Raw genomic sequence first — 25,406 nt, 5'->3', positions numbered from 1 at the left:
GCAAAATATCATTAAGGTCAAGAGGACAGGCACAATACAACCATAAAAACTTGAATCATATAAAGCTGTAGATTTAGAAGAAAGTCTCGAGTTTTAAGAAGCCACTAATAAAAAACTTCGAGATTTTAGCAAAAAGGTACAGCGAACATTTTCAAATATCCATGGGCTAAATTATTTGATAAGCTGTCCACAAAGTTGCTTCACCTCTTTAGACATTAACCAACAGGAGGTAATTACAGAGAATGGGGAAGAGAAAGAAATACCGGTCAAAGAGTTCCCATCGTGGCTCAGTGGAAAAGAATCTGACAAGCATCCATGAGGACACAAGTTTAATCCGTGGCATAGATTATCGGGTTAAGGATCCAGTGTTGCTGTGAGCTATGGTGTGGGTCGCAGATACAGCTCAGATCTAACATTGCTGTGGTGCAGGTCAACTGCTACAGCTCTGATTCAACCCCTAGCCTAGGACCCTCCATATGCCTCAGATGTGGCCCTAAAAAGAAAAAAAAAAAAAAAAAAAAAAAGCCAGTCACAGCGAAAAATTCCTTATGGATGAAGTTCCAAAACACTCCTCTGGGAAACTCAAAACACCCAGGTCCTGACAATAAGTCTCCTAATCTCTTTACGTTTCTGAATTTCTCAGAGAACTGGGGAACCATGGAAACATTTTACTCAAAATCTCTGGTAGCAGAAGCCAACTTTAAAAAAAAAAAAAAAAAAAAAAACTTAGAGAAATTAAAAAAGTGGAAGTGGGGGTTATCTATGAAAGTCAAGGTTTAGGATTGTAGTGTCCTACAAATGAAATGATGGAAAAGGCTATTCAGCTTTGAATTCTCAATACCTATCTTAACTTCTGCTTCGTTTTATAATGTCCTAAATTTGGCTAAACAGTATGGAGCACCCTTGGCAGGATTCCACCTGACTGCTATGCTATACACTTCACTGTGTGCAGAGCCGTTGGGCCAATTTTACACCAGAGACACTTGCTTCAAATATGTAGAGATGATTTCCTTTCATTTTTTTAGGTTTACACCAGCTTCACAGAGCACAAGGATAATATTTATAGGCTTGAAAGAGTAAAATATACACACAGGGATAAGAAACCAAAGGACATGTTAACAAGCAGCTACTTCAGCTTCTCTGGTTCTATAATACCATAGATTGAAAGATAACAACTAAGTTCTCAGCTCTGAGAGACATAAAAAATCACTACATTAAGTGAACATATTTATGAGATTCAAAAACAATGTAAAAATTGCACATCTAAGTTTTGAGGAACATTACTTAAAGCAGTATTTGTTGCAGTAAGATTTCAAAGAAGTAAAATTTTCTCATAGTGATTAAAATTTTAATGAGACTAGTTATCATTCATGGTCTACCTACAGATAGAAAAAAAAACTTTCTCAATTGATAGTAAGTTTCAAGTACTATATTATCTCAATTCCAAACTTTGAATTTAAGTGAATTAAACAAATATTTCCTGAATAGAGAGATTAAAAAAAAAAAAAAAAAAAAAAGATGTCCCCTTTCCAGGAAAAACAAAAAGATTATTTTGAATCTGTATTCTTCACCATCTACCCTCCCTCCAATTTTTCTGACAGTTAATTTGAAAAAACAGGTAATCAATAACAATCTTTACTGGGAGGATATTTTGTCGATTCAAGTTTGGACATCACATGGAGAACATGACCTACAACTTTTTTTCTTAGAACAATGACAGCTTCTTTTCTAAAAGACCACCAGATTTGGAACATATATTAGTTTCAGAAACCTAACAACTTTAAGGAATAGCCCTTGCCAACTCTCTACTACAATGAGCTAGGGTTATCAGAATGTCATTTTCATCATCAACAGAGCACACCGTATCAGTCTTTTTTCTTGATTTTAACAGAATGCTAAAGTAAGTCTGAAGACAGTGTCGTCTTTTCTTCACTTATAGATCCATACTTTATATGGTTCCAAAAACTAATCCTACAAGTCAAAACTGCCAGCTGGCAACAACACACTAGCCTGTGGTGGAATTCTCCCAGAAGTCACCTGGTCACAGACCTAACATAATGCAAGGTCAGAATCCTGGCCCCAGGGAAACAAGTGTGCGCGTTCTGCTAGGAGTGCTACAGGGACCAGGGTAAAAGCTTTTTTTTTTTTTTTTGCCTTTTCTAGGGCCGCTCCTGCGGCATATGGAGGTTCCCAGGCTAGGGGTCCAATCGGAGCTGTAACCACCGGCCTACGCCAGAGCCACAGCAACGCGGGATCCGAGCCGCGTCTGCAACCTACACCACAGCTCATGGCAACACTGGATCCTTAACCCACTGAGCAAGGCCAGGGACCGAACCCACAACCTCATGGTTCCTAGTCAGATTCGTTAACCACTGCGCCACAACGGGAATTCCCGGTAAAAGCTTTTTAAACAAAATCCTGTTACACCAGTCCCACTATTGCAAAGCCAAACAATAAGGCCTGGGAATAAGATGTAGTTACTGAATTGCCTCTTAGACCTGTCTCTGTCCTCAGCCACCTTGAACTATAACCAGCACAATTACCAGGGGCAGAAAGAACATCACTCTAGAGCCCAAGGTAACTAACAGGCAGTGAAGTTATGAGTCGCAGACCTAGGTCCTACATCCCCATCTAGCAGGCTGAATCCTTGAGAAACCACCTGACCTATGAGCCTTAATTTCCTCATCTATAAAGTCGTTATTCCAGGGAACTGTGGTAGATCCCTGGTTCCATCCATTCTGGGCAGTGTACCACCTTCAATTACTGATTTCAACTATTCTTCTGTCCTAACAGCCAGGACTTTCAGCAACTACAAACAGGTAGCTCCTTGCTGCCCTACACAATACATTGACAACTTGACTATCCAAAACAAAATGTCTTAATCTAATTGCATTCTTATGAGGCAATAAATTAGAAGTTACTTTTAGAAGTTGAACAAAAAGAGAAAAATCAACCTCTTCACTTTTCTTCTCTGGATCACAAACTATGTTATTCACCAAGAAATCAAACTTTGCCCCCTACTGTCCACAAACAACACAGGTAGATTAGCCACACTCTTCTAAAAAGTCTAAGAAAGGAGTTAAGGGTCGAGAGTTGTCTCTGTGGTGGTGCAGGTTCAATCCCCAGCCTGGCACAATAGGTTAAGGATCCGGCTTTGCCACAGCCGTGGCACAGGTCACAGCTGCAGCTTGAATTTGATCCCTAGCCTGGGAATTTCCATATGCCATGGGTGCAGCTGAGGGAAAAAAAATACTGTAAATGCCATTAATGGAGAAAAGCAACAGGCAGATCTGAGAATACCAAGAAGTGGAGTGAGAAAGCGACAATCAGCAACCTTAAGAATCCAAGCTCTTAGCTGATATAGTCTGGGCTTGAGGAAGACTCAAGGGGAAGGTACAGATCAGTGCACTCTTAGAACCACTGCAGCTTCTGATCTGTTACTTGCTTCCTGCTACTGGAACCATATTAACCGAAGGAGTGAAGGAAACCTTATCATCCTTGTGACTTTCTCCTAGATGTTTTGAAAAACAAATATTATACATAGAGGAAGCTCCTGGCACATCTTGCTGTCAAGAGAATAAAACGATGGGGGGATCACTGGGGGCTTCAAGTGGTTCCACACATGTGCCTAGGAGCTGATACTCCTTGGGCAACTGCAGAATTAAGACAGTCTCAGTGGTATCTCTCCCAGCTACAACTCAAATTTGGCAGGTTCTGCACTGCATAAATATCCTTCACCTGTGACTGGGCTCCTGGCAAACCAAGAAGTTGTTATTCGTACCACAAAAGGGGGACCCAAAAGAAACAATGACATAGGAGAGGGGGAAGAAGAGAAGACACAAAAACTAACCAAATAAATATACACACTAAACGATCAACAAGAGTCACACACTCTTGTGTTGAAGCAGTATGCAGCATCCTGGCCCCATATCCTTAATGCTCAGACTACAGAGATAGGTCCAGTTTCTCAAGTCCTCAAGCTATTATTTAAACCTGGCAGGGGAGGCCTGTGACAACTTTTAAATTATCATTTTCTGCCCTCACCTCCTTAAGCAGGCAGACCAAAGAATATGATCATAAGAACACTTAAACTTCTCTAAACCTCTCTCAGCAACTAGCACTCAGTAATAATTTGTGATGAAACAATGAAAATACTACAAAAACTTCTCAGTTTCTGAACACAGTCCCAACCCCAAAACTTGAAGACATTTCTTAAGATCCTTTAATAAAATTAAAAGAAAAAAACTTTAGATGAATTTGGGAAAGGTCTATACTCCAAGGTAACCACCCACATAAATCAAAGCCTTTCTAATAGCACAGCAGAAGCTCCACGACAATGATTCTCAACCTTTAGGAAAATAAGACACAATTAAAAAAAAGAAAACCTGATTCTGAACAACAGAAACACCCTGGAAGCCCCTGAAGCAGATACTCCAGGACACACCAAAATAAACAACAAATTCACCTAAAAGAATCGTATAATCATGGAAGATGTTTGGTACCAAGAGCTCTTTTAACTGCCTCTTAAAAATAAGTATTTTTTAACCTATACATTTAACTCAAAATTAGTGGGGGGTTTTTTGTTTTTTGTTTTTTTCCAAATTAAGCACATACTTCTGTTTGCACCCCAAATACCAAAAAATTTTGGCTAGGCTGGAGATTGTAACAATTTTTAAAACTGCCAGCATTAAGCTCCTGTTATTCTGAAGGGTTTGCTAAGATGTTCAATACAGGGACACATTCTAATTCCTCGTTATGACTGGCCCAGTTAAAGTAGCTGCCAGGAGAGCAGGGCTTTATAGACATTGTTCTGTCCTCAGAAGCTACATTAATGCTGGATTGATAAAACAGATCTTTGTATCTGTTTGTAAGGTTTTCTTTTTTTTAATTGTGTCTTATTTTCCTAAAGGCTGAACAAAAAGTTAACTAGAAATTTAAGTGCTTAAAGTCCCCAAAAGGAAAGCTCTACACTGACATTTTCTACCTACTTAGCATTCATCTGTATTCATCTCACCAGACATTAACACACACCAAAGTTGCGCTCTGCTATTCAAATTGTGCTATTATGCTCAGGAGTAGATTAATAATATCCACCTTACTTATTGTAAAATAAAATTATAGCATTGGTCCAAACATGACATGTGGAGCCTCTTTCTACTTCTGCTGGTGCATCAGCTTGCTCTACAGCACACGTGGGAGAAAGCTTTGCTGACCTGCCCTGCTGTTTCTAGAGAGAGAGAGAAAAGGCTGAAGGCTGGAAAAATAAATAAATAAATAAATAAATAAGGGGGAAGAGGAGAGAAAAACAACACACATAAAAACCTCACACCTGGTAACCTCTCATATCAGCTCTTTTTTAAAACATTCTGAGGGGAAAATGTCTTTTCTAAGCTGACACCATCGGCAATGAGGTTAGCAGGTGGGCCACGGGCCTCTTTTAAACAGCACGTAACATCTTATTAGTTTTCACAGCACCAAGCAACTTCTGCTGACCTCAAAGCATCTGAACAAACATAGGCAGGCAACAGGCAGGAAGAAATCTCCACTCCCAACAGGGGCAGGTCTAAAATCCTTGGGGAAGGGTGTAAAAGGTAAGATAAACTGATGGAAGCATATCTTGTAAAGGTAAGAGAAGCTGTCTTGCAACCAGGTATTAAAGAAGAGGAGCTCCAAGACGAGACTTCTCTACCTAAAGTAAAGAAGACTTTAAGGAGCAGTCTAATATAATTCAATCATTATCTGTAAACACACACATTAATCAAAAGAATTGAAGTCTTTTGTAACTACTGCCTTTATCTAGATAGTTGAATGAACTTCTTAAATTCACATGGTTTTGGGAACTGTAGCAATAGAATCACAAACTCAAATGCCCACAAAAGCCAGGCAGTAATTTACCCTGAAGTGAAACAAACCATGCTCCGTATAAATGGTACAGTTAAGGAATATGAGCTCAGCGTTGATCCACCTTCACACATTTTCAAGAGATACAAAATAGGGCTCTAGATCTTTATATGATATGTCCCAATGCCTAAATCAACAACTCATTATTTTTTTAAAAAACAGTTTCGGCCAAATTAAACAGCCACAGAAGATGTAGCCCACGGGCCACTGTCTGGGACCTGTGGCAGAATCTATTTGTCCATTGATACCCATTTCTCCCTTTTGTCCTCTCAATGCAGCAACTGACATGGCCACAGAAAATAAGTCTTCAGTGAGTAAAATGTAATAAAATGCTTAAGAACCAATACAAAAGAGCAAGCCAAGTAAGAAAATCAAGGGAACAGTGAATAGATTACACCTTACCCAGAAAGAAGTAGAACTAGCACAGAGTTCAGAAGCACAGATGGGTGACCAAGGGACCAAGGTGTCACAGGGAGGAGAGGAAGGCTATGAGTGGCTCAAGGTCTCTGCAGAGACAATGGCAAGGAAGGAATGAAAGCCGAAAACAACGATGACCTGGTATTTGGGAAAAGTCCATGAGTCATTCACAGCCATAGGCCAGAAAGGACCCTAAGGGTTTAAATAAAATAAGCCAGCAACCAGTAAGTAGCATCTAGGGGAGACAGAGTGGCACTGAGTAAACCCATAGAGAAATAGGCCTTACCTGGGAAGAGGCTATAAAAACTTGCTCACTCTAAAATAACTTCGTATATTTAAGTTGTTCTAGATGGCTCTGCAGTAAAGGTGGGGATGATCCTCACGTCACCAGAGGACCTCCAGTAAAGCAGCAGCATCAGAGAAATAGAAAAATCTCACTTTTGTAAAGTAACTGAGCGAAAATTCAAGATCAAGTACAATCAGTTTCAGGAATATTTTCCCCACCTTACCCAATTCGGTGAATTTATTTTCAAATACACTGTGATTTATTTGCTTTGAGAAATACCTCTTGTACGTCTGATATACTCAAATGATGCCTAAAGAATAAAAAAAGTGTTAAACATCCTTTAAAAACTGAACAAGTGAGGAATTTCCAATAACTTACTTGACAGGGCATCCATCAATGGCTTTTCACTTGGGGTGGTGAGAAGGTATTGAAACAAGCAGGGGAAAAAATGTTATTTCCGTGCAAACTTCATTTTTTTGACTTACAGGAATAGATCCTTGATAAAAGACTGAACATTCAAATCAAGAAAATATGGACTGATTATTTTAATGTAAATGCTTAAATTTTTAAATTTAGATTTCTCATTTAAAAAAGGCTGAAAACTTAAATTGACATTTCTATTCCTAGAATGTTAGCTGGCTAAATTCTCATAATTTCACATGTAATTTCTTAGGATTATTTATATTTTCAAAAAAAAAATGCATTTTAAACTTCCCTTCCCAATTCCATTGATATATTTTTATCTGTTTCTATACTGAAACATTCAAAGTCACAATTCTTCCAAAACCTCCCTGCAGTCTGGGAATTTTCTCTTTCTCCGTGGCAGAAATATACACCATATGATGGTATGTTATAAAAACAATGGTTCATATTAACACACTGAAGGCCAAATATATGATGGCCAAATATATAAAACTAATCTATGGGGACCACCACCTATTACCACCTTTCCAATCCAGGAAACACTGTCATCCCTCTGCCAGAAATCTCATACTTCAGTATGTTCATCCTCACCCTGTCTCTGAGACATGGGAGGGTAAGGTGTCAAACTCAAAGAAAGGTTAAGAAACCAAGGATGTAGGTAATCGAGCCAAAAACTGATGATGGAAACGTCAGAATTCTAGCCTAGTATTTTCCACCTGGCTCTGCTAAATTAAGAATTTTCAACCCAAGTGACAAAACCCACTCAGGCAAGACAACTCAGTAGCTAAATTGGCAGCATGGTGCTCATAAGACCTTACATGTATAATATTTATTTACATAAACAGAATGGATTTTAAAACTATAAGGAGACAAGGAAGCTTAGAGAACCCTTGGGTGAAAACTAACGGCCCACATCACTAACACGATGGCACACAAGGACAGATCTGAATGACTCCTCCCAGATCTCACCAGTGTCAGACAATGCCAATTTTCAAAGTCCTCTTTCCCAGAGAGAACCTTATTTTAATAGTCTTTACTCTAGAGGGCAAGATGGTAAAAACTGTATGGAAATTTCTGTGAATGTGCATTTCTTCAGGGAAAGACAGCTCAAAGAGACTCAAAATTCCTTGGAGTTTCCCCTGTGGCATAGCAGGTTAAGGATCCAGCATTGTCACTGCAGTGGCTCAAGGCCGCTGCTGTGGCGCAGGTTCGATCCACATGCCGAGAGCACAGCAAAAAAAAACAAAAAACAAAAACCTCCTCAATCCTAACAAGAAATCTCAATTTTACAATGATTCCAATACAAGGAAATAGAGGAAAGCTAAGAATTTTGAAACAACTATTGTCCATATTCTAAGGAAACAAAATTAATCAAAATGTCTACTGGGCTTGAAGTGAGGTTAACCACTGCTAACTAAAAGCAAAACAAAATAAAATGAAAATCCTTCCTAAAAGAAATTAATTGGTTTGATATTTATGAAGAGACATTTTTGTGATATTCTACTAATAACAGTCTTTAAAGTTGCTAAAGTAATTTCCCATAATGAAGAGCCCACAACACCAAAAATTCCAGAGGAAAAGAAAAGCTAGTCATGCAGAATATAAATTTCCTTTTTATGAGACAGACTCCTTAAGTAGAGGAAAAAGGTTGGTATGAATCTATCACTATTATATTAGACAAGGGAAAAACATACAGACATCTCAACCCAGTAGTTCGAAACTTATCTGATGGTAAAGCAAAAGCTTCATGTTTTAAAAAAAAAACTAACATTTTACTATAACTGTCTCACAATAAATAAGTCTGTGAAGAAAAATTGACAAGATTCTTTCAAATAAACAATTTATAAAAGCCAAAAAGTGTCTCACTTTCAAATCTTATCTACTACTCATTTTCAGTCAAAAACTGACATAATAGAAATAAGTAGCATATTCAAGTACTAGGAAGGTGCAAATTAAAAAAAAAAAATTACTTGTAATTAATAAGGCACAACCTCCAAACTGATTTGGTTATAACCCCACACCACCTATCCCTATGACCTTCTTAGTTATTTTACCTATTCCACACTTTACCAAAGTAACTATCTTTCTCTGCGTGAAGACTGCTTAAGAGGAAAACCTTATCTGTCATCACACAGAACTACTGAACAGCATTCAAAAAGGAAACATATAGCTAAAAATATCAATGGAATTGATGCTTTCAAAGCCTAACCCATAGCTCTGAGAAAATATAATAACTTTTCCAAAAATAGTTATTTTTATATAGACCAGTTCTGGAAATTTAGCATTAAAGGGGACAGTGACTATGAAAATGCACCTAGCAGTGTTACTCAAAGAAAAGTCACCTTTTGTTTTATATGATGGACTACAAGGAATAGACATAGCAAAAAAGTATTCCTAGGGCTAAGATTAATGTTATGATATACATCGTGAATACTAAAAGCTACTTCTATACTTGTTAGTGAAAATTTCCTTAAATATACCGTAAAACCTCTATAGGATTTTACTATACATGAATTCCTGTTTTTAGTTCAGATTTCAAGTTACCAATCCTACTTAAACCATAAAAAAAAACCTTTTAATACACAAAAGCCTTAAAAACAAATGATTGCTTTTCAAGCTTAAGTGTCTTCGGTTTCTACTTAGCATTTGAAATCAAAGAAAAATCAAGGAACATTACAAACCAACTAGTATCTAGAATCAAATAGACAATAAATGTTCTTTCCAAATTAGAAACAAACAAATGGAATGGGTATTAGAGCACACAACATATGGATTCATGAGTAACCAGAACCAGTGAAGACCATCACAGCTGTAAAATGAAACTAGCCAAAGCAAGTAAACATTCCATGCATCTAACATCCTCGAGTTAATTTAAGAGTTAGGTGTGGCATCAGTAGTGCATAAAGCCTTGGATTTCTAACAGTTCTACAATATAGTACTAGTATAAAGCAGCAATACTGGCAGTTAAATATTAACAATCAAAAAAGCTTCTCACCAGGATGAACTGCATAACCTGTGGGTCCCAGAGCAAAATAAAATACCAGTCCCCTTGTTCACAATCAAGAATTTCAAGGGCGAAAAATGGTATATCCACATCATGTACCCATCAAGTGGCCCTGCCTCCAACCAAATAGCAATGCTTAAAAAAAATTTTTTTTTAAAACTTTAAAGTGCTAGCTTACTATGATTATTGACCCGTCCAGCCGATTTTCCGAAGAATCATAAAGAGCTGGGGTGGAATGCTATGGGCAGGTTTTCCACAGGGTGGCACACCAACCAGGCCCCATAACACCTCAGGTATATACTACCTTGCCCATGCCATTAAAAAAAAAAAAAAATTAGCCTCACCAGGCTAAGTACTATGTACTTCTAGCCTCCCCTACATCCAAATAAACACTATCAGTGACAAAGATGGCAATAAGAATGTGATAATATGGGAGATTTAATAAGATTTCAAATGAGAGCAAAAGAACTAACCCTACCATGCAGATCAAGCAATCAAAAATGTGACAGTAAAGTCAGTCTTGATAAGATGCTATTTCGGGGTATCCAGCCCTTTGGGGAAAAAGAACATGGAAGAGTAATTTGCCACTGTGGTGCTCTTGTGCCATGATGACGCCTCAAAAGCGTCACAAGTTTAAAAAAAATTTTTTTTCCAAATCAAAGAAAGACAAAAAGGTTGATCTCAGCCTAGAAGCTGGAGTATTCTTGATGGCCTTCTCGTGTCCTTAAAAGAGAACTTGGGACTTCCTTCTAGAAGAGAAGAGAAAAAGAGATTTGATGGGGGTAAGCAGTATTTTTTTAAATTATAATAACATTAACAGGAAAAGCAAGAAAGGTTAGCATGGCTCAAAGTGCAAACAATGAATCAGCCAAGAACATCTGTCTGTATACAAAGAACCAAAAGCTGGATTAAGAAATGAGGCAGGAGAAATGCCACTTAGAGTTTTTCTTCCATAACCTGCTGGGAGCTGGGTCTTAACCAGAAGTGCCGAACCACACAGAGAATCTTGTGTTTGTTTGGTGAAAAAGTATTAACCAGAACCAACAGACCAAAAAACCAAAACCAAAACAGTAACTCTAACAACTAACATATCCCGAGCCTAGAAAAGGAAAATAAGGTTCAATGGGAAATAATAGATAGACATGGTGGACACTGACCAGTTTGGGGTACTTGTTCTATTCTAGGAGCATATTCTAAAACTGAAATTCTCTTGTACCACAAGAAAAGAGTGTGTGCAGCTTAAAACTGCTGAACTGACATGATTCCTTAGAATGAACAAGGCAAGGTGAAGGAAACAACTAAAAACAGGAAGGAAGGGGGGGGGGCCTTAAAATGCCTAATGCTCTGTCTTTGAAAACAAAAAACCTTATTATTCTCCAAAAGGTGGCAGTACAAAGTTACCCAAAAAGGCATTAAAAGGCCAGTTTTGATCACACTAACACAGAAATATTCTCTTAAGAAGGAAAAGAAAGTAAAGGAAGCATAGGAAATTGGATGTAATGTGTTTCTTCATAATCTAATTTTCCCACCTCAGCCATTATCTTCCAGAAACGTTTTCTTATCCCCTTCTCTCCTCCCCCATTTCCTAGAGAACTTTCCTTAAGTCCCCAACCCCACCAGAGCAGTGTTAAATCAACATTCCTACAAACCTATTATTTTAAAAAAGCTCAAAACAGATGCAGTAGAACTGGCAGTTCCTCCAACAAAATAATCACCATTTCTAGAACCAAAGGTCCAGATGAGAGAAGGAGATCCAGGAAAGCTTTTCCACCCGCTCACCAAAATGGAGACTCCGGGTCAGCTTCCATTAGAAAGAGCGACATTACCACAAACGAAAAATTCAAATGACTCTGGGGGAACCGATTCTAGATAATGTCGTCAAGGGCATCTAAATGGTTATTTCAAACAAAGTGATTTTACTTAAAGGGAAGGGGAAATTACACCCCAACTGGTATTAGAGTGTTTTTAAATGGACTTTTTTGCCCTAAGTTTGCGGGCTTAGATACATTTTTATGAAGACAGAATTATTATGGGTAGGTCCACCGAAAAATTTAAGTTTTAAAAAGCTCTGTGTCCTTGCCAGAGAGGTATTTCACTTGGCATTGTTAAGCACCGTTCTTTGGGGACGGAATAAAGGAAAGTAGATAGCCAGTAACAAAACGTCCTTTTCTCACATTTTCAGAAAATGTAGATAGAAGATGAAAATTTTATCGTAAAGATCATCTTTTAAAATGCACACTATTTTAAATGACCATCTGGACAGCTATGACTTCGTGCTTGGGGCTCACATCTAGAGACAAGGTTTTGCACATCGGCCCTCGAGGATCACAAGTTGGCTCTTAAGGAAACGCCGTGGAAAGACTGTTCGCTGGTCATTGTCACGACCACTGGAGGAGCACCTGCAAAGGAACCGATGATAGTCTGCGCGAGAGCACTAATCTCACCAGGGTACACACACACATCCATGTACGGGGGCGCAACCGGCCAGCCCTCCTGGCCAAGCTGGAGGCAGCTGCCGCAACCACCTAGAGCGAGCCAAAGCCCGAAGCCGGCCTCGCCCGGCGGCCTGGCCCGCCCCGCAGTTCCCGCCCAGCGCACCGCTTGGGCGCAAACCCGGGATGAGACCTCTAGCTGCGACCTCGCGCGGCTGCGCCGGACCTCACCTAACACCGCGCAAGAGGAAAAACAGCCCTGGGATCCTCTCGGCTTTGCCCGGGTCCCGAACCACCTTCGCACACTGCGTAGCCGCGGCTAGTCTCCAGACGCCCCGGGAGCACCAAGGACCACGCGAGAGGAGGCCCTGTACCAAGTGGACACGCCACCAGACACAGCCTGGGTGGAGAACCCAGTACACACAGCCTCCCACAAGGTGGGGGCGCCAGTCCAGCACAGGAATCCTGCCCTTTTTCTAGAAAAGCCCCCTCCCCCACTTTCCCTCCAATACACTCACCTGCGTCTCGGCGCAGTTCTTCTCGCGCTACACGCGGCCGTTCCCGGGCACGTTCACGCCTATGCACGCTGCCTGGCGCGACTGGCCCCACTGGCCTCCTGCCGCCCTCAACCAGCTTGTGCCCACAGGAGGGGCGGTGCCACCTTCCGAGGCGCCCAATTCCCTCGACTCCCGCCGCAAGGGGCCGAGCTCTAGGAACTTCCCGTGCACAACCTCCGCAGCCCCCACCAGCGTTCCCGCCCTGAGTCCAGACGAGGGCTCCCACCGAGGCGAGGCCGGACCCCGAAGCACTACGCCAAGGCGGTTCACACAGCCCTAAAGCCTCGGCGTCCGAAACAGACTTGGGGCCCGGCAAGGCGTGCCCACCCCCACCCCCCCGCACTTGCCTGCTGCGACTCGGAGCTGCAGCTACTACGGCTAGCGCCGCTGACGGTCAGCACAGCCACGGAGAATTCGCTCCGGGCAGGCTCCGGAGAGGCGGTGGTGGAGGCGGAGGCGGTGTCCCTAGTCCTGACGGTGGTGGGAAGACGGACTGGAACCCGGCGGAACCTCCGCCCCACCCGTGCCGCGCCGGCGACCGACCTCCTCACCCGGCCGGCAGCTGCCTCAGTGACGCCCGGGTGCCGCGGTCCCGCCGTTTGTAGCTGGGCGGGGAGGAGGGGCTTGCTTGGAAGAGCGCCAGGAGGCGGGGCCGGCGGGAGTTCGCGGCGCCGCGGCTGCTGCTGCCGGCGTGTGCCCTGCCCCGCAGCCCCGAGGGTCGGTGCCTGGGAGCAGACCCCCGACTGCGGCCGCTCGGCTCCTTCCCTCCAGGCTTTTAATTCCAAGCAGGCTCCCTGACTAAGCTCCCCAGGCAGCGCCGAAAGCGTCGCGAGCCCAGAGGTGGCAGATTCCAGGTGCAAGTTTGCAAACCCCGAGGCTCCAGGCGCTAAGGGGCAGCCAGAGCGATTCGTGCGGGGTTTGATATATATGTGTATCAAATACATGTACATACTTATATATACACATATATTGCAAGCACAGTTAAAAAGGCTTTTTGCCTACTTCACAGCTGGTGTCCGTTCCCTCCGCGGAAAACTAAAGGCTTGCCCCTGCTGCCCTTCTCTGCCTTTAGATGGAATCTGACGTTCAAATAAGCCTCGAGTACCTGTGCGGGGTGCTATACTCTGCTTCAAACGCAAAGTAAGAAATCCTGCACTCGACTGTATAAGCTCCTGACGCCCGCTGCATTCTTCCAACGCCCCCCAACGAAGCCCCGAAATGGCCAACTCTTCACCCGAGGGGGCGTCCCATAGCTGCCCTGTCTGGGCCCGCCCCCACGCCCAGCTCAATCGCTTTCCCCGGGAAAAACCTGTGCCTGTCCTCAGCCCTAGACCAGGAGTCAAAACCCACCCCAAGCCACGAGGCAGAAGCACGTTTTTATACCTGCTCATCCGCTTAATTACGAGCGCACCTGTCGGGTTGTTTTTTGGTTTTGGGGGGGGTTCTTTTTTTTTTTTTCATTTCAAAGGCTTCTGTCGTAACCCTTCCCCCTAAAAAAGCTACATTTAAAAATATCACCTGTCAAACCTACCTGTAATCGCAAGAGGTAAGAGGAACTGAGCAGTGGGCGACTGAGTCGCCGCAAGAACGTGACCGAGGTTACAGCTTCAAGGGCATGATGCGGGTTTGATGCAGCAAGGTCCGCTAAGGGCGGCCAGCTCTCCCCGCCCCCACGCGAGGGCGGGGCTGGGGGAGAAGGGGGGGAAGGATCCTTTAATCCAGGGTGGGGGTAGGGAAGACAAAATTGCCCTCTTGGACGAAGTCAAATCAGACATAGTAAAGTAGGGGACTCAGCCACGATCAAAAAGGTGACATATCGTCCCTCAATTTGGGGAACCCAGACGGGGAACACAAATAGCTAACTGATTTTACATCAGCATTTCTGTTATCACCCCAAATACGATTTGCAATTAAATGACCTTAATTGACTTTGTACGGGTTCCTAGGAAAACGACTCAAAGCGCCTGCGCCTCTTTGACCTCCCTCTAAACAATTATAATATTCCCATCCCAGGCAGGCAGGACTGCTAAGAATGTATGTTTCTAAACATTAGACAAAAATGGGCCTACCAAATTTACCAATCCAAGCCTAAAACTCTTAGAATGCCCTACGCCCTACTTCCTGAAACTGACTTACTGAAGTTATGGGAGATCTCTCTCTTAGCAGAGTTCCCTAAGTCTTTTAAATCGCTTCTACTTGGCAAACATCCCATTTTCGTGTAGAACTCCAGAGCAGGTTAAGCTTTATAAAGTGGGGTGCCCATGCACTTGGTTAAAAGAGGGAAGAGGATCCCAGGTGTACCTGGTATAAGAGACTCAGAGGTAACTAAGAGATTTTTTTTTCTAATACACCAAAAGATGACTTTAAACACTCAAGAGTTTCTCTTTTTTCTTTTTTGCAGAATTTTTTCTTCAGATTCTAACAAATCTTTCAGCTGCCCCATTTAAGAAGCCATTTTACCAAGGAAATCTTACAAGACCCAAACAGATTTCCTACCCTTCCATCCCCAAAACACACCTTTTCCCCTGACTTTTAGGAACAGATTTCCAATTAAGAAAATGACTTCTGAGGTTACTATTGTCTGCTCTACACCCTCCCCCCATTTCAAGCCTATATTTTATAGGTTGCACTGTAGGCCTAAAAAGAAAATCACTTCCATTTCCCTCCCACTCCCAGCATCCAGAGGATGGGTATAATAAATAGGTATGTGGGGGAAGAGGTGAAGGTTTAGAATCATACCCAACAGAAGTGTTTGTAAATAAGTAGGGGAGGGGAGAGAACCTGTTTAATTTGGAGAAAAAGTACAGAGACATCCATCCTGGCCCAGCGGTGTTAAGAGTAAATACTGAATGGTTGACTATTTCTCTCACTCTGGCCACAATAAAGCCAGACCTGCAGCTGGTAATTACGAGAGAAAATACCCAGTCTCCACATCAGTTTCACTAACCCGTCCTTGAAAATGGAAAACGGGTAATGCAGCCAACCTCCAATTTGCCACAGTTGTATAGCTCTCATATTAATTCTTTACAGACGTGAAGTAGGTGGGTACGTGGCAACGTGCTGGGCATAAATTAAGCAACAATGGCCACGCGAAGTCCTTTTCGCCGCTGAGATCCCATAGTGGGCACTGCCACCTTGCAATCCCCAGCCCCCACCGCCCCGGAGATGGCAGAGTCGAGTCCAGAGGAGGGCAGCCGCCCGTTGGCTTTTCAAACAGGGAGCGTGGGTGGGGTGGAGAGTAGAGAGAAATTAACCCCAGCTGGTTTTGTACCTTTCCCCCACCCTCTTCCTCTCAAACAAGCACACCGGCGCTCTCACGCATACACTCACCCACACCCCCTCGTGCCAATAATTTAAACTTCTCAGGCAAAGGCAGCAGCCGGTTCACCTCCATCACCCCTCCCTCCATCCTCCCCGCCCCGTGAACATCTTCCCCCCTTCCCATATCTACCCTGGGTTTTTTTCGCAGGAAAAAGCCAGCTGGTTTCTCCTAAACCCTGAGAAATCACAAAAGTTAAAATGAAGCAAGCGTCTGCCCGGCGTCTCATCCCCATCTTTCTCCAGGCGTCAGTTTAACAATAGCTATTCGAGAAAAAGGGTGGGGGGAGGGTAGTAAGGAAGTGGGTGAAGGCTACGTAGCGGAGTTGGCTACTGGGGTGGCTCTGAAGCCCTGCGGATGCAAAGGGGTTCCCCCTCGCCCAGAAGGCGAAGTCAGCTGCGTAGGACCAAGGACAGAGCTCGGAATCCACTTCCCAGCGCCCAGCACAGCGAGGCTCCCAGGCAGCCGCCCCTCCACAGACACAGCTCCAAGGATCTTATTTACGCTTTTCTGAACAAAGGGAATCTCATATCCGGTACAGGCTTAAGAATTCGGCCCTAAATTAGCTATCTTCTTTTAAAACAGAACCACGATAATTGACGGCCGAGAATTGGAGCCCCCACAGCTCGCAAATGATTAGTTTTGACAGCTTGTACCCACCCCAGCCCCAGCCCAGCCCCAGCCCTCGGGCGGCATGTACTTTTCTCAGTCAACTACAACTCGCTGCCTGGTGCAGCATCTAAATTCCATCTGGCAATCCCATCTCCCCAGCACATGTTATCTGATTAATGCAATTAAGTCTGGGGTTTTCCCTGGTCTAATCTGCAAGCCCAGGCTCCTGATTCCCTTTAATGGTTAAAGCCTCTTCGGTCCTTGCGTTGCTTTGCGAAAGTAGAGGCATGCATCCCCCAAACCTAAGTTATTCCTCTCTTCCCACGAAATGAACTTCCAACCTCAATCCCGAACCTCTCTCAACATCTAGACTCCCATTGTACCCCTGCTCTATCCTGGCCACATTTACCACTTAAGTTTCTACCGTTGACATTTGCGAATATTCAGTACGTCAAGCATGCGTCCACAGTCTTTTAGGCTAGCTCTCTCTCTAGAATCAAAAAGCAGAGCAGTAGCTTTGAAATGAGACAAACATGTGCAATTAACTTCATATTCTGTATTCCGCTCACTTACAGGTTTTCTGGGTTTGCCAGCGCATCGCTGCAACTAATGATTAAAGAAACCAAACCGAAACTTACCTTACTCCCTTAAGGTTTTTGTGTATGTGTGTTTTTAAAGTAACGGTGCAGTTCTCCCAATAAGGATGAGCAAGAAGCTGCTGGATAGTTCTCTTAAGACAGCACGAAACCTAAACTGTGCTCGGCTTAAAAGAAGCAAAGAAAAAGAAATGCTTTCGACCCCAAAGTCCAACGCTAAAAGAAATGGCGAAAAAAAAATATGAAAGGGGAGGGGAAACTTAAAAAAGAGAGTTTAAAAAGACGGAGAGATTACCCTCCTATTGCCGTTCAACTAAACAAAAAGGGGCAAGAAAAACAAACGAAGGAACAAAGAAAAGAGACGAAAGAACGTTTTTTCAAAAAGACGATGTCTTTCTCCTTGTTGCTTTTTAGTAGGTCGCTACAGGAGTAAGCTGCTGCATCTCTAACTGAGAACAGAAATAAGGGGGGAGGACGTCTTAAAAGGGAGGTGGACTGGACCACAGATTTATAGCACCGTATCACCAACCCCTTCTCTGCCTCCGCACTGCCGTGTGTGCAGCTGCTCTGCCAAGCTCCTATCCCAAGCAGCACGCGCGGAAGTATACGCTGAGTCGCGCCACAACGCAACTTGCTCATCTCTCCAGGATCCTGATTGGTCCAGAAGCTTCTATTGAGACCGCCCAGGCTAGGCCACGCGATATGATTGGCTAGGTGCTTGTGTCACTCTCGAGAGCTCAATGGAGTCCCGTTTCAAGGTAAGTTGTGCGGGGAGATACACACTTAACACTGGCGGCGAGGGGAAATGCAAGAAGCAGAAAGAGATGGGGAGAGAGCAACGTGGGAAGGTTGCAACTGTACTATCAGAGTTTGCTGTATGGCATGATCTCCTTTCCTCTTAAATCTTTCTGCTTCCGCAAGACTTATTTCCTTTGCCATCACTGTCGCATCTATGGCACGTTTCTTAGTAACATTAAACTCTGTCCGGTGTGTATGAGTCATTGAGAGCTCCCTCTCTTTGATCTGAGTGAGAGGATGAATGTATATCCATTACTTGCACGCATGCCTTTTTCAATTTGTGTTCCAGTATTCTATTAGATAATGAATTTCTCTATTTTAATATAGGCATATTGCAGCTCTTATTTTTTAAGCGTCTTTTTAGTATTACAGTGAAGTTGGAAATTCTTTCAAATAAAGCTGCACGGTTTGAATTACTTTTCACTTCATGTTAGAATAGAAAAGTGCAGGATAACATCCTGTCCAGGAAAAGAGGTACTGAGTTGAACTAAAGTCTTTCACTTTGGTGTATATGATGACTCTCAAAAAAAGCGGCTGTTCAAGAAATTAAAACAAGTCACTCCTCCACATTTGCTTGGAGCCACACATGTTATTGCTGACAGTAAAAATAGTCGAGCCTTTATCTGGACTCTTTCTCTGAGGATTTAGAAAGTTTAACCAGAAGACCAAGTGCTGTCAATGCTTTTGCTTTATAGATGAATATTACTTTATTAAACCCCATATTTTAATAACATTCAGGAGTCTGAAATAGTTTTATTCATTCCTTTCTTCCTCCAAGTGAAAAGTGTAGTCCTCAGGATCAACTTGATGTATAAGTAGAGACAATATTCACCTGACCTAAGTTCTTTTCCAGCCTGGATTTCTTCTTTTAATCTTGAAAGATAACACCAGCCTCCTAGATAGTACTTACAATTCTTACACAATGTAACATCTTCTCTAGAAGCTAATGCCTTCCTAAAAGGAATTCCTTTGCTTGTTTATTTACTACTAGCTGCTTTCTTTGAGAATGCTGGAAAGAGGAGGCACAGGTAAGAGAGTTTGGGATGGAAAGAGGACAGATTGTCACAAAGCAAAATGTCTAGAAAGTCAGGGCTGAAGTAAATCATAGTTCCTTGAAAGTGTCTTCGAGTATTGATGAATGATTAATGGCAAAAGACAGATGACCTGTTTATTTCCTGTAGAACCATATAGTATGTCTGAGTTCTATACTTTCTATGACAATAACTGGGAGTTGGGAAAGAAGGCCTGAATCCATATAATTGCCATTTATAATTATCATACCTTAAACCCCACCCCTACTTTTTAACATAACCACAGGCTTGGGGTTCCTAATTTCAACCTAAAACTACCCTCTATGGAACTCAGAGGAAGAAGAAAGAAAAGCTATTTGAAGAAATGGAGTCAAGGGGCTGAAGGGACAGCAAATCAAGGGAAAAAACAAAGATTCCACCTCATCCGTAAAACAGTAATCACTGTATGAATAAACAAGTGAAAGACAGAGTTTGTTGTCATCCTCCTTCAACCCCTCCCTCACCCCCAGATCAGTACAAAGAATAAAGTAATAAATACAATTTGGATTAAGGTGTAATACTGTTTAGTCAGAATTACCAATGAAATAAATTGTCTTTTCTCCTTGCTAACATGCTCTTAATGTTGAATTAGTTGTATTTGGTTCATGTAGTATTCTCAGCAATCTGAAGAAAATCTTTACAATTAGCTTACACTTACATAAGTTTTTTCTAACTATGTGGAAACTAATACTTTATTATTTGATGTCTGTTTGTATCCACAAGAAAGATTTTGTACATTACAGAAGCATATTTTTCCAAAGGTTGGGGGAGGGTGGAAAGTTAGGTGTGGTGTGGAGTGATGAAACACCAGCTTCTGTGTTCTGTAGTTAAAGAAATTACCAGAAGGGTAGTAAACTTGTCCATTGAAATGCAAAATGCTAAATTCTGCAGATTCAGTATGTATGATTTTTTCAGTTTGTTCAGAGGAGCAAATATTTTTCAAAATGTTGTCATTTTCAACATGCTCTTCTTTGTAGATAAAATGGAATTAAATTATTTAAGAAATTAAAAATATCTTAAAATACTAGTTTATTTCCTCAATAAAAGATACTTTTAAAAACTTTTAAATGGATAGATACAGGGTAAGTAGCATTTACTTTTCCAATTTTTAAATTAAAAACTGAAATCAATCACTTTAAAACAAATGCTATCTGGGTATAGATTTCACTTTGAAATTCATGTTGTCATAGCCTAAAATATTAACATGCTCTATCTTGCAATTAATAAAGACTATGTAAACATCATACCCACATTAAGCCATTGTAATCAATCCCTCTTCCTTTATAGTTAGGTAAAGAATTATCTGCAGTGTCTGAACTTGCTTTAAAAAAAAGCATTCGAAGACATTTGAATTAGATTGTCTTATTAGCACTGATATAGTTTCGAAGTCTTTAGCATTATTTTAGACTGCAGCAGAAAAAGGAGAGATATAGGGAGTTACTAAGACCTTGAACAAAAAGTTTGATATGAAGAAAGCTGCAAAAAGAATGGTTCTCAAAGCTAAAAAAGTAATGAATCATTGTTTTACTAAAGTGTCTTTATAAAGGAACAGTCATCCGCAGGAATACTCGTAGGTTATTGTGGGCAATGACTCTTATGATAAATAACACCCTTATACTAGTTCTGAGGAGAAGGAAGGGCTATTTTTAGGATTTTATGATAAAAATGGCTGTAAACTACAATTGTTAACTTTTTTTCTTTTCAAGTAAATAAAGCAGTTAAGCTATTTCAGTGAGTTCACAATGTTTGCCTTAGGGTTATAGTTCAAAAATTATACCCTGTCAGATGAATAACAATATTATGGTAAGTTAATTTGTTGGGCTGTTTGGGATGGGGGTGTGTGTGTCTGTGGTTCACAATGTTAGAAGTGTGACAGTTTACTGCCTGCATTGAGAGATATAGGTTTATATAACTTGATGATTACTATTTCATTTATTCTTATTAAAAAAGTATATCAACTTTACTTCCACAGTTTAGAAAACAGGAAAAAAAAAAAAGTGTCAAGAAAATTGATACCAACATGAGTTTACAACGTGGCAACCGGGCTAAAGAATGAGGCAGGAATTAGCACCATGGACAGAGACAGGCCGATCCTGAATAGAGGTTTGCACAGCCGGATGGTGATTTCTATCCCTCCCAGTGAGACTCGGAAACTACAATTCTTGGGAACATTTCTACAGACTTTAAGGAAGAGACTGTCCTATTCCATAGAAACACATTTATTTTGAATTATGTAGGCTTATGCTAGGACTCGGCCATCGTGACAAACCGCCAGGAAGGTTAGTGCCCTGAAGTCGCACCCTCCACTGTCCTCCTCTTTTCAGACACTTCTTCCCCTGGTGAGCCTGCCAGTCATCAAAGAGGTCATGCCAAATAAATGCAAATCCAGGTAATCATCGAAAAGTCTGCTAACCCTACTCCAGATTTTTTAATCCTCGAAATTTCCTCTGGGAATCGCAACAAAAACGCCTACCCGCTCAACCCTTTCTCCCCTCCCCCAATTCGTTCCCCGGCTCCCTACATCTCCTGGCTGAGGGGCAAAGCCTTTTATCCGAAGGTGAGTGACCTCCGAGACTGTTTTGCAAAGAACCCTTTATATTGCTAACACTTTCCATTAGGGACAGTGCCAGAGAAGGCAGTGAGTAGGATCTCAAACATCCTTTACTTTCTCTTTACATTTTGTCTTTAAACTCTTGTTCAAGGGAAAAGCCTGTGAAGGGAGCCGACTCAGAATCTACCCTGAATTCTGAGGTTACTGTTTACACTAAAAGACACATGAATTGTATAGGCTTTTTTTTTTTTTTTTAATTAAAACGTAATGTGGTGTCGCGGTAAGTCTTTAAGACCATCCTATATTCTTCCTCCCCACCACCACCGCTTTTTTTTTTTCCTCAGCAGAATTTGCACAAGGTTCATCCTCCTTTAGGTGTTTTGCCTGCAGATATTCACACTAAAATCTGTTGCACGTACCCCAGAGTGTCTGGGAAATTTTATTTGCACCTTCATCATTTATTTACGATCATTTATGTAAACATTCCTACAAATGTTCTCAGATTTCTTTTCCTCCCTTTTTACTCAGTACCAACTTTAGCAAGACAAACTCAACGTCTTTCTTGAACACGCAAAGGATGATCTAGGCGACCAGGCGTGGGTAAGGTAGCAAAAACTGGAGGTGAGAATGGGCAAATCAGAGCTTTGTGTCCGTTTTCTTCCAGGGATGCTAACAGTCTTCTCTAAGCTTCCTCCGAGAGCGGATACATCTCATGCAAAATTAATACAAGTAATTAAAAATAGCAGTTTCCAAAGTTAAAGGAAACCATCTGTCTCAGCTGGTGGCAATCAGTCTTTTCGCCGGCCCCTTTACCGGGACCTGGGAAGAAACGGTTTTTCTGCTTCCGTTGCTCAGAGGCTCTTTCTTATATTGAAAATTTATGTTTCCACTTCTGTGCGATGCACGTCTAATTTGAAATAATAAAGCCTGGCTGAGCAACCAGTCAATCAGAGCTATCAACTGCACTCGGCACGCAGCCCTGCCCCCACGTCTCTCCGATCTCTAACCCTCTTTTCCTCCTCTCCTATCTCCCTCTCATAGCCCTCCCCCTCCTGTTTCCTCTCTTCCTCTGCGCTCTCACACACTCACACTTTTCCCCTACGTGTGTTCAGATCAAACCCTTGCCCCATAGAGCAAGTGACCGCACCGGAGCCCGGTGACAAAAGCGGAGTTTGTATCAGAAGACTGAGGTCCGGGGAGACACCGCAGCTAGAGAAACAGCTGTCTTATCAGCCCGCTGCAGAGATGGAGATGGCTCGAGAGGTCCTCAACAGATAATCACTTGAATACGTTTGCAACGCGCCAAACTTCACGCTTGATAAGGCCAACCCAATGTAGAGAGCAGCCCAGATCCTGCTCCATTCTGTTTTATCTGGGCTGTAAATTAAGAAATTGAAATTCAGGTGGCAGAGGCAGCAGTCGGCTGATAGACCGCTAAAGTAAACTGTCATTAAAATGCTTTCGGCAGGCGGAGAGGGGGCGCCTGGAACGGGATATATTTTTTAATTGTGGGGGGGTGTGAGAAGAAGTCCACAGTTTTAAAAATTTATTTGGGGAGGGAAAGCTGCGAGGAAAAGTAGTTGCAAAGGGACCCAGCATCTTGGTCATGTCTACTAGTCTTAGCTAGGATGTAGAAAAAATTTGAAAACTATAAAGCTGTGTCAAGTTTGGTGTAATAAAGATTAAGGAACAATTTAAACCAATCAGATAAAAAATAGAATTCTGTCTTTACCAGAGCCTAGGGTAGAGGAAGCCCTCTGACCACAGTATTAAAAACAGATTCCAGTTGGGATCTAAAGTTTTCCTTTTGTTATAGGAAAAGTAGATCAACCAGATACTGAGGATTGAAGTACTGAGGTAAACCTGATCTTTTTGTTGAAGAGATAGGGCCACAAGAGAGATATCAGGGTGATTTTTAGAATAGCCAAAGAAAAGAATCTGCATTAGCTGCTTACAAGGATAAGAGTTGTATTTCATCCCTCCCCTTTACCCAGATAATTACTATGGAGTGTTTCAGGAAATTCCACATGTGTATTTTTATTCTTTGAGCATACTTTATATGCTTCTCTCTCCTTTTACAGATATGAGTATGACATTCTATATATTAAACAAATGTTTCACAAAAATGTTTAAATGTAAAATGATCAGAATATAACTAATGACCTTGTTATTTTGATTGGCTGATGACTCAGCACTGTATCTTGTTCTTTGTCTGATTGAATGGATTGTAAATTCATTGGTGTGCATTTATGAGAGTATGTAAGTATGAGAGGATGCAGTGCATTTTCCAGGCAGTATTTATATTTTAAGTTTTAGCGACATTTGTAAACAGGTACCTTCGGCTGATAACACATGGTTAATGCAATTTTAGAAAATCAATCAGGTTTTACTTTGTTTAACCCCAAAACTTTGATAAATGTCAGAGTGCACTTAATTGACAACATAAAGGCTGCTTAAATCACAGTGGGATGAGGAAGAATAAAAATGAGTTTGTCGGGAAAAATGATGAGAAAAAAATTTAAGATGCTAGTACATGTTTCAGTAGTTATTAGATACATTAAAAAGCAATTATTTTAAACTTTGAAATTGTTATTTGATTACTCATATGGAGGTAAGCAAATAAATATGTCTTGGAATCTCAAATATGTTTCTGTTGAACACTTTTCGCAAAATCCTTCATGCCTAGTAACACTGAGAGGTGTTAAAAATATTCAAGTGTATGAATGAATGGGAACTGAATGGGTTCTTTAATGAGAGAGAAATTTAAGTTTATGTAAGGTAAATTTTCCCCTCCACATCATCATTTTCCATAATGTTATCATATTGGTTTAAATAATGACTGCTATATAAGCATTTTAAGAAATATTCTTTTAATGAATTCTAGCCTTTAGGTAATATTATATCTTCTGATAATGAGATATTTTTCTGCTTGTTAAAAATAAACAAGTTTGAACTGGCAGCTTTGTTGAGTCTCTTAAGCTATGGTTTTTATTTTTATTTTTAATTAAAAATATGCATACAAAAAAATGCATACAATGGACAGCTTAATGTATTTGTCACTACAAGTTGGACTTTTTAAAGATGAGAATTTGCATAAGGCTTAAAAGATGTACTCTCACTAAGCTTGAAATGTGAGAAAAAGGACATTTTATAAATTTAAATTATTATAACATTTCAAAACTAAAAGATAATTTTAAAAAGAAAAAATTTCATATTGAACAGAAAAATGTTTTAGCATGAAATTATTATAAAAACCACTCCTGTCTAATTTTCATAACAAATAAATGATATATATATAATTTCTGAAGGCAAAGCAATTCATTATGAAAGATAAAAATAATTTAAAATTTAAAAATGCAAAATCTATTTTTAAAGCAATTCCCCATTATTAATTCTTCTCTCTGGGAAATGGGGGTCATAGATTTTTAAGGTATACAGTC

The 25,406-nt window shown here is 41.2% G+C and overlaps 2 protein-coding genes and 1 long non-coding RNA gene across 53 annotated transcripts in view; 1 reads left to right on the top strand and 2 right to left on the bottom strand.

Moving 5' to 3' along the window:
* Positions 1–25,406, bottom strand: part of ELAVL2 (ELAV like RNA binding protein 2) — a 172,067-nt gene that overhangs the window by 129,881 nt on the left and 16,780 nt on the right. For 19 of the 50 annotated variants that reach the window (XM_021062813.2, XM_084983436.1, XM_084983565.1 and 16 more), the window contains exon 1: positions 13,368–13,595. The exons of 4 other annotated variants lie outside the window; for them this stretch is intronic. The gene's annotated coding sequence lies outside the window, so the exon portion shown is untranslated. Of the gene's footprint in view, positions 1–12,205; positions 12,396–13,367; positions 13,596–14,551; positions 14,667–17,589; positions 18,128–25,406 lie in introns of those variants that run through there. 27 more of the 50 variants (XM_021062802.2, XM_084983429.1, XM_021062839.2 and 24 more) reach the window with 3 other exon arrangements.
* Positions 4,874–13,970, bottom strand: LOC146406977 (uncharacterized). The gene is made up of 4 exons (XM_085020718.1): positions 13,439–13,970; positions 12,982–13,407; positions 8,894–10,780; positions 4,874–4,903 (listed from the first exon to the last, which is right to left on the bottom strand). Exons 1-3 carry the CDS (start codon positions 13,968–13,970, stop codon positions 10,713–10,715), a joined length of 1,026 nt encoding a protein of 341 aa, XP_084876844.1. The 3' UTR covers positions 4,874–4,903; positions 8,894–10,712.
* On the top strand, positions 17,527–24,925 carry LOC146406976 (uncharacterized). Of its 2 annotated transcripts, none has more exons than XR_014820690.1 (3): positions 17,527–18,305; positions 21,388–21,694; positions 22,495–24,925. It is a non-coding gene; the product is annotated as an uncharacterized LOC146406976 (long non-coding RNA). The 2 variants fall into 2 exon arrangements; XR_014820689.1 differs by having other exon boundaries at positions 18,210–18,305; positions 21,388–21,972; positions 22,495–24,609.

Source organism: Sus scrofa, chromosome 1 (assembly GCF_054392235.1).
Source record: "Sus scrofa isolate SSC_HxYL_T2T_F1_AM1 chromosome 1, Sscrofa_HxYL_maternal_Yorkshire_Landrace_v2.0, whole genome shotgun sequence".
Lineage (NCBI taxonomy): Eukaryota > Metazoa > Chordata > Mammalia > Artiodactyla > Suidae > Sus > Sus scrofa.
This window is presented reverse-complemented; position numbering and strand designations above follow the sequence as displayed.

Bases quoted from the DNA above. Each gene is read 5' to 3' on its own strand.
- LOC146406977 (XM_085020718.1), bottom strand. From the start codon at position 13,970: ATGTACATGTATTTGATACACATATATATCAAACCCCGCACGAATCGC. The intron at 13,408-13,438 runs GCGAATTCTCCG...GCTGACCGTCAG, and splicing joins CTCTCCGGAGCCTGCCCGGA to CGGCGCTAGCCGTAGTAGCT. The intron at 10,781-12,981 runs GTGAGTGTATTG...CTTCTCTTCTAG, and splicing joins AGAACTGCGCCGAGACGCAG to AAGGAAGTCCCAAGTTCTCT.